At 45.0% G+C, this 16,136-nt stretch overlaps 1 protein-coding gene across 1 annotated transcript in view; it reads right to left on the reverse strand.

Moving 5' to 3' along the window:
* Positions 1-12,049: 12,049 nt before the first annotated feature.
* Positions 12,050-16,136, reverse strand: part of LOC139248758 (prostaglandin E2 receptor EP3 subtype-like) — a 34,409-nt gene continuing 30,322 nt past the window's right edge. Inside the window, exon 2 of the mRNA XM_070872180.1 lies at positions 12,050-12,349. Within this exon, the coding sequence (XP_070728281.1) occupies positions 12,050-12,349 (300 nt within the window). The remainder of the gene's footprint in view (positions 12,350-16,136) is intronic.

Below are 16,136 nucleotides of genomic sequence, written 5' to 3' on the forward strand. Positions count from 1 at the left end.
TGGCTGATTTGATCATGGACTCAGCTCCATTTCCCTGCCCTCTCCCCATAACCCCTTATCCCCTTATCATTTCAGAAACTGTCTATTTCTGTCTTAAATGTATTTAATGTCCCAGCTTCCACAGCTCTCTGAGGCAGCGAATTCCACAGATTACAACCCTCTGAGAGAAGAAATTTCACCTCATCTCAGTTCAAAATGGGCGGCCCCTTATTCTAAGATTGTGCTCTCAAGTTCTAGTCTCCCCCATCAGTGGAAACATCCTCTCTGTATCCACCTTGTCAGGCCCCCTGATAATCTTATACGTTTCTATAAGATCACCTCCAGTCTTCTGAATTCCAATGAGTAGAGGCCCAACCTACTCAACCTTTCCTCATAAGTCAACCCCTCATCCCCGAGATCAACCGAGTGAACCTTCTCTGAACTGCCTCCAAAGCATTTCCTTTCGTAAATATAGAAACCAAAACTGCACGCAGTACTCCAGGTGTGGCCTCACCAATACCCTGTATAACTGTCGCAAGACCTCCCTGCTTTTATAATCCATCCCCTTTGCAATAAAGGCCAAGATTCCATTGGCCTTCCTGATCACTTGCTGTACCTGCATACTATCCTTTTGTGTTTCATGCACAAGTACCCCCAGGTCCCGCTGTACTGCAGCACTTTGCAATCTTTCTCCATTTAAATAATAACTTGCTCTTTGATTTTTTTTTCTGCCAAAGTGCATGACCTCACACTTTCCAACATTATACTCCATCTGCTAAATTGTTGCCCACTCACTTGGCCTGTCTATGTCCTTTTGCAGCCTCTTTATGTCTTCCTCAAACATTACCCTTCCTCCGATCTTTGTATTATCAACAAACTTGGTTGCATTACACTCAGTCCCCTCTTTCAAATCGTTAATATAGATTATAAATAGTTGGGGTCCCAGCACTGATCCCTGTGGCACTCCACTAGTTACTGGTTGCCAACCTGAGAATGAACCATTTATCCCAACTCTCTGTTCTCTGTTCGTTAGCCAATCCTCTATCCATGCTAATATATTACCCCGTACCCCGTGAACTTTTATCTTGTGCAGTAACCTTTTATGTGGCACCTTGTCAAATGCCTTCTCGAAGTCTAAATACACCACATCCACTGGTTCCCCTTTATCCACCCTGTTCGTTACATCCTCAAAGAATTCCAGCAAATTTGTCAAACATGACTTCCCTTTCATAAATCCATGCTGACTCTGCCTGACTGAATGTTGCTTTTCCAAATATCCTGCTACTGCTTCTTTAATAATGGACTCCAACATTTTCCCAACTACAGAGGTTAGGCTAACTGGTCTATAATTTCCTGCTTTTTGTCTGCCTCCTTTTTTAAATAGGGGCGTTAAATTTGCAGTTTTCCAATCTGCTGGGACCTCCCCAGAATCCAGGGAATTTTGGTAAATTACAACCAATGCATCCACAATCCCTGCCGCTACTTCTTTTAAGACCCTAGGATGCAAGCCATCAGGTCCAGGGGATTTATCTGCCTTTAGTCCCATTATCTTACTGAGTACACCTCCTTAGTGATTGTGATTGTGTTAAGTTCCTCCCCCCTATAGCCCTTTGACTATCCACTGTTGGAATATTGTTAGTGTCCTCTACCGTAAAGACTGATACAAAATATTTGTTCTGAGTTTCTGCCATCTCCATGTTCCCCATTACTAATTCCCCGGTCTCATCCTCTAAGGGACCAACATTTACTTTAGCCACTCTTTTCCTTTTTATATACCTATAGAAACTCTTGCTATCTGTTTTTCTATTTTGTGCTCGTTTATTTTCATAATCTATCTTCCCTTTCTTAATCATTTTTTAGTCATTCTTTGCTGGCTTTTAAAAGCTTCTCAGTCTTCTGTCCTCCCGCTAGTTTTGGCCACTTTGTATGCCCTTGTTTTTAATTGGATACCGTCCTTTATTTCTTCAGTTAGCCACGGATGGCTATCTTTTCTGTTGCACCCTTTCCTCCTCACTGGAATATATTTTTCTTGAGAGTTGTGAAATATCTCCTTAAATGTTCATCAACCGTCCCACACTTTAATCTACTTTCCCAGTCCACTTTACCCAACTCTGCCCTCATACCTTTGTAGTCTCCTGTATTTAAGCTTAGTACGCTGGTTAGAGATCCAACTTTCTCACCCTCTATCTGAATTTGAAATTCAACCATGCTATGATCACTCATTCCGAGGGGATCCTTTACTGGGAGATTGTTTATTAATCCTGTCTGATTACACAGCTATTCTCATTCCAATCAGAAACTGGAGCCTTCAGGGTTTGGAAGACATATTTGAGCGTTATGCAGGTTGGAAATATATCAAATAAACTCTCTATCCACTGTCAACTCCTTGGAAGAACCCCTCACATCATTGACAGTTCGCTTCAGGCATCTCAACCTCACCTGCCATCTATTCCAGCAGCATTGGTGCCCTTGAAAAAATCTCACCTTCGTCCTCAGAATCCAGCCATGATCAGCCCCAACACCAGCAGCACCAAAAACACCACCAACCTTCTCCGCAATCACCTGATGCTGCACAGGACACGGGGCATCAGCACCTGGCCACGTTGCTGCCCGGGAGGCCAGGGATAGCCTCCCCATGTCCACATTTACTTCACTGGACGCTGTGCACCCTGGCTGCCACATGATGCACCAGGTTGGCACCACCACAGACCAGCTCCATAAAACATCCCTACAATGTGCCAGCCATTTCTTTCACATTCATCACCATTGCGGGACGGGATGGGGGGGTTACCGTTATATCTTACTATTCACTGTAACTCACTGAGCCACTTTCAAAGGTGCACAAAATCTGTCCAAGACTGGAAAATGTTGAAAATAAAGATTTCAATGTTTGACACCACATTAACAGAAACTTTGCATGAACATTGCACAAAACACCCAAGTGCCTACCCTTGTGTGTTGTTCGTTGGTATGATTGCACTAGGACGAAGGTGAGTATGAGTGTTGGCCAGTGAGATAGGGAAGTGATAATGTAGATAGAGAGAGAGGGATTGGTGGAGGTACAAGGTCAGGTGGTGTGAGTAAGGATGTGCAGGAGTAGGGTTGTGAAGGCAGAGTGATGGGGATGTGATGAGTGGCACAGCAGGATGAGGTTGAGTGGGGCTTTGCAGTAACGTTTGGTGATCTACTGCGATCATTGAAAGGTTTGCACCACTTTAGCCAGGTCCTACTGGCGATGTCCTGCTGTGCCGTCCTGTGCAATGTGCAACCAGGCTGTGATGGTGTCCTGGGGAGTCTCTTCTGCCCATTGGAAGGGAAGAGAACCTCCCTGCGTGCTGTGACTCCCTCCGTAAGCATCAGGAGGGAATGTTGGGAGAGCCTGGGTGCAGTTGTGCCCCTCTGTGCACTTCTGTCAGTGTGTACAGCACCTCAGTGCTGTAGAACACCAAATGCACAACTGCCAAAATCAAAGTGGACATGGTCCCTTTAAGGAAACCAGCCGATGACGCGTCAACAAATGATGTCATCAGACCCGCTTCCTTTTAATTGGCCGGGATCCTTGCTGGGTTGGCTTAACGAGCCCAATCAAAATAAAATCACTTGTGGAGAGCGGGCAGCAAGCTGGAATCTCACTTTACACCCCGGCCGCCTCGCTCCCGACCGAGTCGCTGAAATTTGGGCTGACGAGACTATGTCCAGGAAGAATTGAATGCAAGAGTGACAATTGGCATTCAAAGTCAGGAGCTAGCAGTGAGACTATTGCAATAGCCAGATCGAGTGGCATCGATGGACAGCTCTTTTATGCTGAGTATGTAAGCGATTGTATAACATTTATTTTGATATCCTTTTATTTTTAAATACTTGTCTACCTCTATATATCAAAAGGAAAAGTTTCAAATTGGTAGACTTATGTCAAGTAAGTATAACTACCCCCTAAACCACTGTCAAATGGAGGTGTGCTTTCACTTCAAAATACACAGAGTAACATTTGACAAAGCTAAAGATCTCATTTTGCAGCACTGCTCACAGGATACAAACCAAATGTTGGCTGTAATTATATACTCCATGAGTTAGGCATTAAAAGAGATTTCATCTCTGATGTGGTCATTGTAACATATTTACAGAGCTGATATCATCATTCCTCAAGCAGGTCCACTTAACTTCCAGCTTTCTACAGTAAATTTCAGCTGTTTCCAAGTCTGTGTTATTACTTGTTTATTTGGCCGTATAATTGTTGCATTTTTTTTAATTGTGAAAGCTAGGTGATGGGCCAGGGGAGAAGAACCATCGTGCCACCATGAGGGTTGAATGCAGTCGGGGACAAAGATAAGGAAAATCAAGTCGGACTGATTGGGTAACAGTGAGCTGAAGTTTAAAAAGCCGATGAGTTATGGTAGGAAGGGGTAATCCAGAGAGGCAAGGAATTCCACACTTTGAAGTACTGAAAGAATCGTTAATAGTGTGATAAATGTTGATTTTGACAGCTACATGTTATATTATTGTTAACATAGACAAACATAGACAATACAGTTAACAGCCAAACCGTTTGTTAGAACTGATTCATATTTTTTTGAAAAAAGGTACAGTTTAGAATTTTTCTGATTTAAGTGTAAATTGATGTCAACATTAATGAAACAATACAAAATGTTCAAAAACCTTTCAAAATACATCACAGATCTTAAGTGCAAGGAAGTTTATATGGAAATGATCCATGCAAAGTGGACAGGTCCAAGTTCGGACATTTCACTTCAGGACACCATTAGTAATTTATAACTTTACTGTATATAATTTTCCATTTCCAAATATAGCTGTAATAAATTAATATTCTGAAGATAACTGTGACAGGAACAAGTGCTCAAACTCAGTAGTATAACACGTTTTATACACATTTTATTAAATACCATTGATGATTTCTATAGAATTAAAATGTTTCCTTTCCAAATTAATTTGTAGATGTGCATTATATCAACTCTTGGTAAAATTATACTTTATTACTGGTGTGTAATCTTTGGTAAATGAGGGGAAACAAATGAACATATTCATTACAATACAGTTATTATATGTACACACAGAGTTAACATTGTCTTTAAATTGTACAGTTGGTGTATTCTATAAATACCTGTAGTTTCCATGAAGATAAAGAATAATCTGTAAATAATTGCATACAGTTAGACTGTATTTCTGCATCGAACAGGGCAAACGATTGCAACAGTCCAAGCTGTACCTTTCCTTTATTTATTTTGAAACCACTTTTCTTCTTCCCCTTTGGAAAAGTGCTGCTTCACGTTGGGTGTGGTTCCATGTGTGGCACCTTGCCCAGGTGGCCATTGCTTACAGAGGCACCCAGTGAGACAGTAAACTCTGGAAGACGATTTAACAGCAGAGAAGTGTGCCAGGAAGGAAAAGCATCAGAGCCAGGAATGATCAGGACCAGAAAACCTGACTGATACCCAGCCCCGGAACAGGGAAACAATGATGGTGTTCCTACTGCTAGTCCATGTAAATAAGGTAACTCGGCACAAATGGCAGATCAATCCTGGGACATTAACATACATAGAAACATAGAAAATAGGTGCAGGAGTAGGCCATTCAGCCCTTCGAGCCTGCACCGCCATTCAATAAGTTCATGGCTAATCATTCCCTCAGTACCCGTCTCCTGTTTTCTCTCAATACCCCTTGGTCCCTTTACCTGTAAGGGCCATATCTAACTCCCTCTTGAATATATCCAATGAACTGGGATCAACAACTTTCTGCAGCAGGGAATTCCACAGGTTAACAATTCTCTGAGTGAAGAAGTTTCTCCTCATCTCAGTCCTAAACGGCCTACCCCTTATCCTAAGACTGTGTCCCCTGGTTCTGGACTTCCCCAACATCGGGAACATTCTTCCTACATCTAACCTGTCCAGTCCCGTCAGAATTTTATATGTTTCTATGAGATCCCCTCTCATCCTTCAAAACTCCAGTGAATACAGGCCCAGTCAATGCAGTCTCTCCTTATATATATCAGTCCTGCCATCCCAGGAATCAGTCTGGTGAACCTTCGCTGCACTCCCTCAATAGCAAGAAAGTCCTTCCTCAGGTTAGGAGACCAAAACTGAACACAATATTCCAGGTGTGGCCTCACCAAGGCCCTGTACAACTGCAGTAAGACCTCCCTGCTCCGATACTCGAATCCCCTAGCCATGAAGGCCAAAATGCCATTTGCCTTCTTCACTGCCTGCTGTACCTGCATACCAACTTTCAATGACTGATGTACCATGACACCCAGGTCTCGTTGCACCTCCCCTTTTCCTAATCTGCTGCCGTTCAGATAATATTCTGCCTTCGTGTTTTTGCCACCAAAGTGGATAACCTCACATTTATCCACATTATACTGCATCTGCCATGCATTTGCCCACTCACCTAACCTGTCCCAAGTCAACCTGCAGCCTCTTAGCATCCTCCTCACAGCTCACACCGCCATCCAGCTTAGTGTCATCTGCAAACTTGGAGATATTACTCTCAATTCCTTCATCTAAATCATTAATGTATCTTGTAAATAGCTGGGGTCCCAGCACTGAGCCCTGCGGCACCCCACTAGTCACTGCCTGCCATTCTGAAAAGGACCCGTTTATCCCGACTCTCTGCTTCCTGTCTGCCAACCAGTTCTCTATCCACGCCAGTACATTACCCCCAATACCATGCGCTTTAATTTTGCACACCAATCTCTTGTGTGGGACCTTGTCAAAAGCCTTTTGAAAGTCCAAATACACCACATCTACTGGTTCTCCCTTGTCCACTCTACTAGTTACATCCTCAAAAAATTTTCGAAGATTTGTCAAGCATGATTTCCCATTCATAAATCCATGCTGACTTGGACCGATCCTGTCACTGCTTTCCAAATGTGTTGCTATTTCATCTTTAATAATAATTGATTCCAACATTTTCCCCACTACTGATGTCAGGCTAACTGGTCTATGATTCCCCATTTTCTCTCTCCCTCCTTTTTTAAAAAGTGGTGTTACATTAGCTACCCTCCAATCCATAGGAACTGATCCAGAGTTGATAGACTGTTGGAAAATGATCACCAATGCATCCACTATTTCTAGGGCCACTTTCTTAAGTACTCTGGGATGCCGACTATCAGGCCCTCGGGGATTTATCGGCTTTCAATCCCATCAATTTCCCTCACACAATTTCCCGTCTAATAAGGATATCCTTCAGTACCTCCTTCTCACTAGACCCTCGGTCTCCTAGTATTTCCAGAAGGTTATTTGTGTCTTCCTTCGTGAAGACAATACCAAAGTATTTGTTCAATTGGTCTGCCATTTCTTTGTTCCCCATTATAAATTCACCTGAATCTGACTGCAAGGGACCTACGTTTGTCTTCACTAATCTTTTTCTCTTCACATATCTATAGAAGCTTTTGCAGTCAGTTTTTATGTTCCCAGCAAGCTTCCTCTCATACTCTATTTTCCCCCTCCTAATTAAACCCTTAGTCCTCCTCTGCTGAATTCTAAATTTATCCCAGTCTTCAGGTTTGCTGCTTTTTCTGGCCAATTTATATGCCTCTTCCTTGGATTTAACACTATCCTTAATTTCCCTTGTTGGCTAGAATAGACTGGCAAATGATACTTAAAGGGTTGACGGTGGATAGGCAATGGCAAACATTCAAAGATCACATGGATGAACTGCAACAATTGAACATCCCGGTCTTGAGTAAAAAAAAATGGGGAAGGTAGCAAAACCGTGGATAAACGGGTCCTTTTCAGAATGGCAGGCAGTGACTAGTGGAGTGCCGCAGGGCTCAGTGCTGGGACCCCAGCTATTTACAATATACATTAATGATTTGGATGAGGGAATTGAGTGTAATACCTCCAAGTTTGCAGATGACACTAAGCTGGGTGTCAATGTGAGCTGTGAGGAGGCTGCAGGGTGACTTGGACAGGTTAGGTGAGTGGGCAAATACATGGCAGATGCAGGATAATGTGGATAAATGTGAGGTTATCCACTTTGGGGGCAAAAACACGAAGGCAGAATATTATCTGAATGGTGGCAGATTAGGAAAAGGGAAGGTGCAACGAGACCTGGGTGTCATGGTACATCAGTCATTGAAAGTTGGCATGCAGGTACAGCAGGCAGTGAAGAAGGCAAATGGTATGTTGGCCTTCATAGCGAGAGGATTTGTGTATCGGAGCAGGGAAGTCTTACTGCAGTTGTACAGGGCCTTAGTGAGGCCTCACCTGGAATATTGTGTTCAGTTTTGGTCTCCTAATCTGAGGAAGGACGTTTTTGCTATTCAGGGAGTGCAGCGAAGGTTCACCAGACTGATTCCCGGGATGGCTGGGTTGTGATATGAGGAGAAACTGGATCGACTGGGCCTATATTCACTGTTGTTTACAACGATGAGAGGGGATCTCATAGAAACATATAAAATTCTGACGGGACTGGGCAGGTTAGATGCAGGAAGAATGTTTCCGATGTTGGGGAAGTCCAGAACTCGGGGACACAGTCTTAGGATAAGGGGTAAGCCACGTAGGACTGAGATGAGGAGAAACTTCTTCACTCAGAGAGTTGTTAATCTGTGGAATTTCCTGCCGCAGAGAGTTGTTGATGCCAGTTCATTGGATATATTCAAGAGCGAGTTAGATATGGCCCTTACAGCTAAGGGGATCAGGGGGTATGGAGAGAAAGCAGGAAAGGGGTACTGAGGTGATTGATCAGCCATGACCTTATTGAATGGTGGTGCAGGCTCGAAAGGCCGAATGGCCTACTCCTGCATTATTAAGGAAGAAATAGCGGGACATCTAGATAGGAATAGTGCAATCAAGCAGACACAACATGGATTCATGAAGGGGAAATCATGTTTAACAAATTTACTGGAATTCTTTGAGGATATAACGAGCATGGTGGATGTGGTGTATTTAGATTTCCAAAAGGCATTCGATAAGGTGCCACACAAAAGGTTACTGCAGGAGATAAAGGTATGCGGAGTCAGAGGAAATGTATTAGCATGGATCGAGAATTGGCTGGCAAACAGAAAGCAGAGAATTGGGATAAATGGATCCTTTTCAGGTTGGAAATCAGTGGTTAGTGGTGTGCCACAGGGATCGGTGCTGGGACCACAACTGTTTACAATATACATAGATGACCTGGAAGAGGGGACAGAGTGTAGTGTAACAAAATTTGCAGATGACACAAAGATTAGTGGGAAAGCGGGTTGTGGAGAGGACACAGAGAGGCTGCAAAGAGATTTAGATAGGTTAAGCGAATAGGCTAAGGTTTGGCAGATGGAATACAATGTCGGAAAATGTGAGGTCATCCACCTTGGAAAAAAAAACAGTAAAAGGGAATATTATTTGAATGGGGAGAAATTACAACATGCTGTGGTGCAGAGGGACCTGGGGGTCCTTGTGCATGAAACTCATGAAACTCTTTTATCCCAAAAAGTTAGTTTGCAGGTGCAGCAGGTAATCAGGAAGGCGAATTGAATGTTGGCCTTCATTGCGAGAGGGATGGAGTACAAAAGCAGGGAGGTCCTGCTGCAACTGTACAGGGTATTGGTGAGGCCGCACCTGGAGTACTGCGTGCAGTTTTGGTCACCTTATTAAGGAAGGATATACTGGCTTTGGAGGGGGTACAGAGACGATTCACTAGGCTGATTCCGGAGATGAGGGGGTTACCTTATGATGATAGATTGAGTAGACTGGATCTTTACTCGTTGGAGTTCAGAAGGATGAGGGGTGATCTTATAGAAACATTTAAAATAATGAAAGGAATAGACAAGATAGAGGCAGAGAGGTTGTTTCCACTGGTCGGGGAGACTAGAACTAGGGGGCACAGCCTCAAAATACGGGGGAGCCAATTTAAAACCGAGTTAAGAAGGAATTTCTTCTCCCAGAGGGTTGTGAATCTGTGGAATTCTCTGCCCAAGGAAGCAGTTGAGGCTAGCTCATTGAATGTATTCAAGTCACAGATAGATAGATTTTTAACCAATAAGGGAATTAAGGGTTACGGGGAGCGGGCGGGTAAGTGGAGCTGAGTCCACGGCCAGATCAGCCATGATCTTGTTGAATGGCGGAGCAGGCTCGAGGGGCTAGATGGCCTACTCCTGTTCCTAATTCTTATGTTCTTGTGTTCTTGCACCTATTTTCTACGTTTCTATGGGCCTACGTTTCCACCCTCTGTTAAACCGGCGCCTCTCCATAAGGTGAGCCGACTTTCTGGAAGAAAATGGGCGCCAGAAACATACCTTGTAACTCTCTGAGCTCCTCAGGACGTCTTCGGGGTTGGCGTGATGCAGCACAAGGGCTCGGGGGCGGAGACAGGTCGTGGCGCTGAAAACAGTGCCGGGACCTCTGCACATGCGTGCTAGAGTGTGCACGCATGTGCAGTAGCTCCAGGTGCCCGAGGCTACGTGGCAGGGGCCAGACCCTAGCCTTGGTCAAATGGGCTCGCCGGGTGAAGATCCCTCCCGTTCAGCCTTCTCCCGCCTCTTCTCTCCCCTCCACCACCCGTCATTGGTGGGGCCCGCCCGCCCAGCATCTCGCTGGGGGCGGGTCCTGCCCAGCATCTCGCTGGGGGCGGGTCCTGCCCAGCATCTCGCTGGGGGCGGGTCCTGCCCAGCATCTCGCTGGGGGCGGGTCCTGCCCAGCATCTCGCTGAGGGCGGCGGCCTGGCCAGTTCAGCCTTCCCCCCCTCTTCTCCCACCTTCTCTCCCCCTCCCTCCCTTCCTCCCCCCTCCTCTCCCTCTCCATCCCTTCCTCCCCCCTCCTCTCCCTCTCTCTCCCCACCCCTCGCTGTCAGCAACACAGAGACAGAGAGAGAGACACTGGGGGGCCTGTCCCAGCACGCTGTTGGAGGGCTCCCGGTGCTGCAGTCAGTGAGTAGAAACTTAATTTTTTATTTCTTGATTGATTTTTTAATTTTTTTTTTATATTTAATTTTTAAATTATTTTTCATTGATTTATTGGTTGATTTATTGATTTATTTATCATGTATTATTGATGATGGATCGTTATTTGTAAAAGTGAAGTGTTTAATGTTTGTAAACTCCCCTCCCCCCTCACCATCTCCCGTTCCCTACGCCTGATTTCTAAGTGTAGGCAAGGTTTTTCTGAGCGTACAAAAATCTACACTTACTCCATTTTAAGTTAGTTTGGAGTAAGTTTTCGTTGCCTGAACTTGCAAAACAGGCGGAAGTGGTTACACACGCCCCCTTTTGAAAAAAAAATCTGTTCTAAAATGAAACTGTTCTCACTGACTCGAACTGGAGCAAACGAAATGCCGAGAATTGCAAATTCTAAGATGTTCCATTCTAAACTAGTTGCTCCAAAACAATAGGAGCAACTCAGGCCGAAACCTGAGCCCAATGTTCCTATGATATAATGCAAATACAATTTTTGGGGGAATATGTTCCAGTTGATGATCTTTCCACAGGTAGGCTGTTTCATGGCATCAGGCAAATCTCCCTTGTATCCAGTCCATTGCTCTTAATTCCAGATTGCTTCACTTGAACTATCTTTTGGCATTAGTTGTAAGTTGCAGCTTCGGTGTGTGCCCGACTGGTGTAAGGGCAGAAGCAATGAAAGAGCTGCAAGGTTGTATGAGGCTTTGGCCGTGGTGTGGACCAGCAATAAATGGGGAACAGACCAATCCAAGTGGCGTGCGTCCTTGGGCTATCTCTCTGCTAAGTGGCACTGTCGGTAGTCTTACCTTGGTAGCTTCTTTAAGGTGTTCCACCTTCATTCACATCTGTTCCCAGGCCATGGAGCTCTACCCAGCGTTGAATCTAGTTGTCACTTCACACCAAGGGCACTGCCACCCTCCAGCGAGGGTGCCCTTGAGGGGTAGACAGAGCAAGCCCTCCTTACATCCCACTTTGCAAGCCATCAAATGTAATATAAATTAAATAATCTCGAAGGAATATCAACTAATTTATAGATTCACTAAATCAACAGCTCAGATAAACAAATGAGATAACGCAGAACGTTAACAAGGGTTGCTTTACATACACATTTCACAGTCGAAAGACAATGGAGAACAATGTTTTCTCCCATCACATAATCAACCAAATTGTATTTTATCTCATTTATGTTATTTCTTCTTTCAAATCGCCACTTTCTTCTGCTGTTACAGTAATCTCATTCACTCCCTTAACCGAGCGCGAAGTGACAGCCTCGACTAGCTGACATACCTTCCTGAACAGGCTTTCTCGCAACAGTAAATAAACCCAGGGTTCAAGGATCTGATTGAAAGATGCCAGTCTAATGGCTATGAGCAAAAAGCTGGAATCATTTTGCATCCCAGTGTTTGGGGACGATGGCTTGTCGGAAGATGTATAGCCATGATCCGACCAACTTCGAGTGCAAATCTTTATCAACAACAGCACCTGGGAAAGATATAATTAAAAGACCTCAGTATTAAGCAAAAAAAAGCAAACAATGACATAAGAACATAAGAAATAGGAGCAGGAGTCGGCCATTTGGCCCCTCGAGCCTGCTCCGCCATTTAGTACGATCATGGCTGATCCGATCATGTACTCAGCTCTACTTCCCCGCCCACTCCCCATAACCCCTTAAATTGTCTTTCTCTGTCTTAAATTAATTCAATGTCCCAGCTTCCCAGCTCTCTGGGGCAGCAAATTCCACAGATTTACAACCCTCTGAGAGAAGAAATTCCTCCTCATCTCAGTTTTAAATGGGCGGCCCCTTATTCTAAGATCATGCCCTCTAGTTCTAGTCTCCCCCATCAGTGAAAACATCCTCTCTGCATCCACCTTGTCAAGCCCCCTCATAATCTGATACGTTTCGATAAGATCACCTCTCATTCTTCTGAATTCCAATGAGCAGAGGCCCAACCTACTCAACCTATCTTCATAAGTCAAGCCCCTCAGCTCCAGAATCAACCGAGTGAACCTTCTCTGAACTGACTCCAAAGCAAAGTATATCCTTTCGTAAATATGGAAACCAAAACTGCACGCAGTATTCCAGGTGTGGCCTCACCAATACCCTGTATAACTAAAGCAAGACTTCCCTGCTTTTATACTCCATCCCTTTTGCAATAAAGGCCAAGATTCCATTGGCCTTCCTGATCACTTGCTGTACCTGCAAAATAACTGTTCTGTACCAAAGTGTGATGTCACAGTCAAGTGATTGGCTGCTGGATTGGTGATTATTTAATCTTTTTCTTTTTCTTTTGTTTATCAGTAAGAAACCTGTGGCGTTGTTACCAATTAGGTTAATTTAATGGTTAAGTCATGGCAGGAGAGCCCAGATCCGTGTCATGCTCCTCCTGTGCTATGTGGAAAGTCAGGGATACTTCCAGTGTCCTTGACTGCTAGGTGTGCAGGAAGTGTATCCAGCTGCAGCTCCTGACAGACCGCATTGCGGCACTGGAGCTGTAGATGGATTCACTGTGGAGCATGGGTTGCAGAGGAAGACCGATCCATGGTGGATCAAACTGAACTAGAGACTCAAACTGAGGAGGCAGAAGTATACGGGTTACACATCTTCACCACAAAATGTCCACCGATTATGTTAAAAGTTGAACTGAATGGAATCCCAGTATCCATGGAAGTGGACACGGGTGCGAGTCAGTTTATCATGAGCATAAAGGCCTTCGACAGGCTGTGTTGCAACAAGACAAACAGGCCCAAGCTTCACCCCATTCATACCAAGCTGAGAACTTACACTAAAGAGCTGACCCCTGTAATTGGCAGTGCAGGAGTAAAAGTCTCCTATGATGGAGGGGTGCACGAACTCCCACTATGGATTATACCAGGAGATGGCCCCACACTGTTTGGCAGAAGCTGGCTGGGAAAAATCCGCTGGAACTGGACATCCGAGTGCTCTCGTCTATCGACGATGCCTCATGTGCCCAGGTTCTGAGCAAGTTCCCGTCGTTGTTTGAGCCAGGCATCGGAAGTTTCTCGGGGAGAAGGTGCAGATCCACTTGGTTCCTGGTACACGACCCATCCACCACAAGGCACGGGCGGTGCCATACATGATGCGAGAGAAAGTGGAGATCGAGCTGGACAGGCTGCAGCGAGAGGGCATCATCGCGCCGGCAGAGTTCAACGAGTGGGCCAGTCCGATTGTTCTGGTCCTCAAGGGTGATGACACGGGCAGAATTTGTAAAAACATTGAAACATAGAAACATAGAAAAAAGGTGCAGGAATAGGCCACTCGGCCCTTCGAGCCTGCACCACCATTCAATAAGTTCATGGCTGATCATTCCCTCAGTACCCATTTCCTGCTTTCTCTCCATACCCCTTGATCCCGTGAGCCGTAAGGGCCACATCTAACTCACTCTTGAATACATCCAATGAACTGGCATCAACAACTCTCTGCGGCAGGGAATTCCACAGGTTAACAACTCTCTGAGTGAAGAAGTTTCTCCTCATCTCAGTCCTAAATGGCTTACCCCTTATCCTGAGACTGTGTCCCCTGGTTCTGGACTTCCCCAACATTGGGAACACTCTTCCTGCATCTAACCTGTCCAGTCCCATCAGAATTGTATATGTTTCTATGAGATCCCCTCTCATCCTTCTAAACTCCAGTGAATCAAGGCCCAGTTGATCCAGTCTTCCTCATATGTCAGTCCAGCCATCCCGGGAATCAGTCTGGTGAACCTTCGCTGCACTCCCTCAATAGCAAGAATGTCCTTCCTCAGATTAGGAGACCAAAACTGAACACAATATTCCAGGTGAGGCCTCACTAAGGCCATGTACAACTGCAGTAAGACCTCCCTGCTCCTATACTCAAAACCCTAGCTATGAAGGCCAACATACCATTTGTCTTCTTCACCGCCTACTGTACCTGCATGCCAACTTTCAATGAGTGATAAACCATGACACCCAGGTCTCGTTGCACCTCCCCTTTTCCTAATCTGCCACCATTCAGTTAATATTCTGCCTTCGTGTATTTGCCCCCAAAGTGGATGACCTCACATTTATCCACATTATACTGCATCTGCCATGCATTTGCCCATTCATGCAACATAGAAACATAGAAACATAGAAAATAGGTGCAGGAGTAGGCCATTCGGCCCTTCTAGCCTGCACCCCATTCAATGAGTTCATGGCTGAACATGCAACTTCAGTACCCCATTCCTGCTTTCTCGCCATACCCCTTGATTCCCCTAGTAGTAAGGACTTCATCAAACTCCTTTTTGGATATATTTAGTGAATTGGCCTCAACAACTTTCTGTGGTAGAGAATTCCATAGGTTCACCACTCTCTGGGTGAAGAAATTTCTCCTCATCTTGGTCCTAAATGGCTTACCCCTTATCCTTAGACTGTGACCCCTGGTTCTGGACTTCCCCAACATTGGGAACATTCTTCCTGCATCTAACCTGTCTGAACCCATCAGAATTTTAAACGTTTCTATGAGGTCCCCTCTCATTCTTCTGAACTCCAGTGAATACAAGCCCAGTTGATCCAGTCTTTCTTGATAGGTCAGTCCCGCCATCTCAGGAATCAGTCTGGTGAACCTTCGCTGCACTCCCTCAATAGCAAGAATGTCTTTCCTCAAGTTAGGAGACCAAAACTGTACATAATACTCCAGGTGTGGCCTCACAAAGGCCCTGCATAACTGTAGTAACACCTCCCTGCTCCTGTACTCAAATCACCTCGCTATGATGGCCAACATGCCATTTGCTTTTTTAACCGCCTGCTGTATCTGCATGCCAACCTTCAATGACTGATGTACCATGACACCCAGGTCTCATTGCACCTCCCCTTTTCCTAATCTGTCACCATTCGGATAATAGTCTGTCTCTCTGTTTTTACCACCAAAGTGGATAACCTCACATTTATCCACATTATACTTCATCTGCCATGCATTTGCTCACTCACCTAACCTATCCAAGTCACTCTACAGCCTCATAGCATCCTCCTCGCAGCTCACACTGCCACCCAACTTAGTGTCATCCGCAAATTTGGAGATACTACATTTAATCCCCTCGTCTAAATCATTAATGTACAATGTAAACAGCTGGGGCCCCAGCACAGAGCCTTGCGGTACCCCACTAGTCACTGCCTGCCATTCTGAAAAGTACCCATTTACTCCTACTCTTTGCTTCCTGTCTGCCAACCAGTTCTCAATCCACGTCAGCACACTACCCCCAATCCCATGTGCTTATACTTTGCACATTAATCTCTTGTGTGGGACCTTGTC

This window comes from Pristiophorus japonicus, unplaced genomic scaffold (assembly GCF_044704955.1).
Source record: "Pristiophorus japonicus isolate sPriJap1 unplaced genomic scaffold, sPriJap1.hap1 HAP1_SCAFFOLD_292, whole genome shotgun sequence".
Lineage (NCBI taxonomy): Eukaryota > Metazoa > Chordata > Chondrichthyes > Pristiophoridae > Pristiophorus > Pristiophorus japonicus.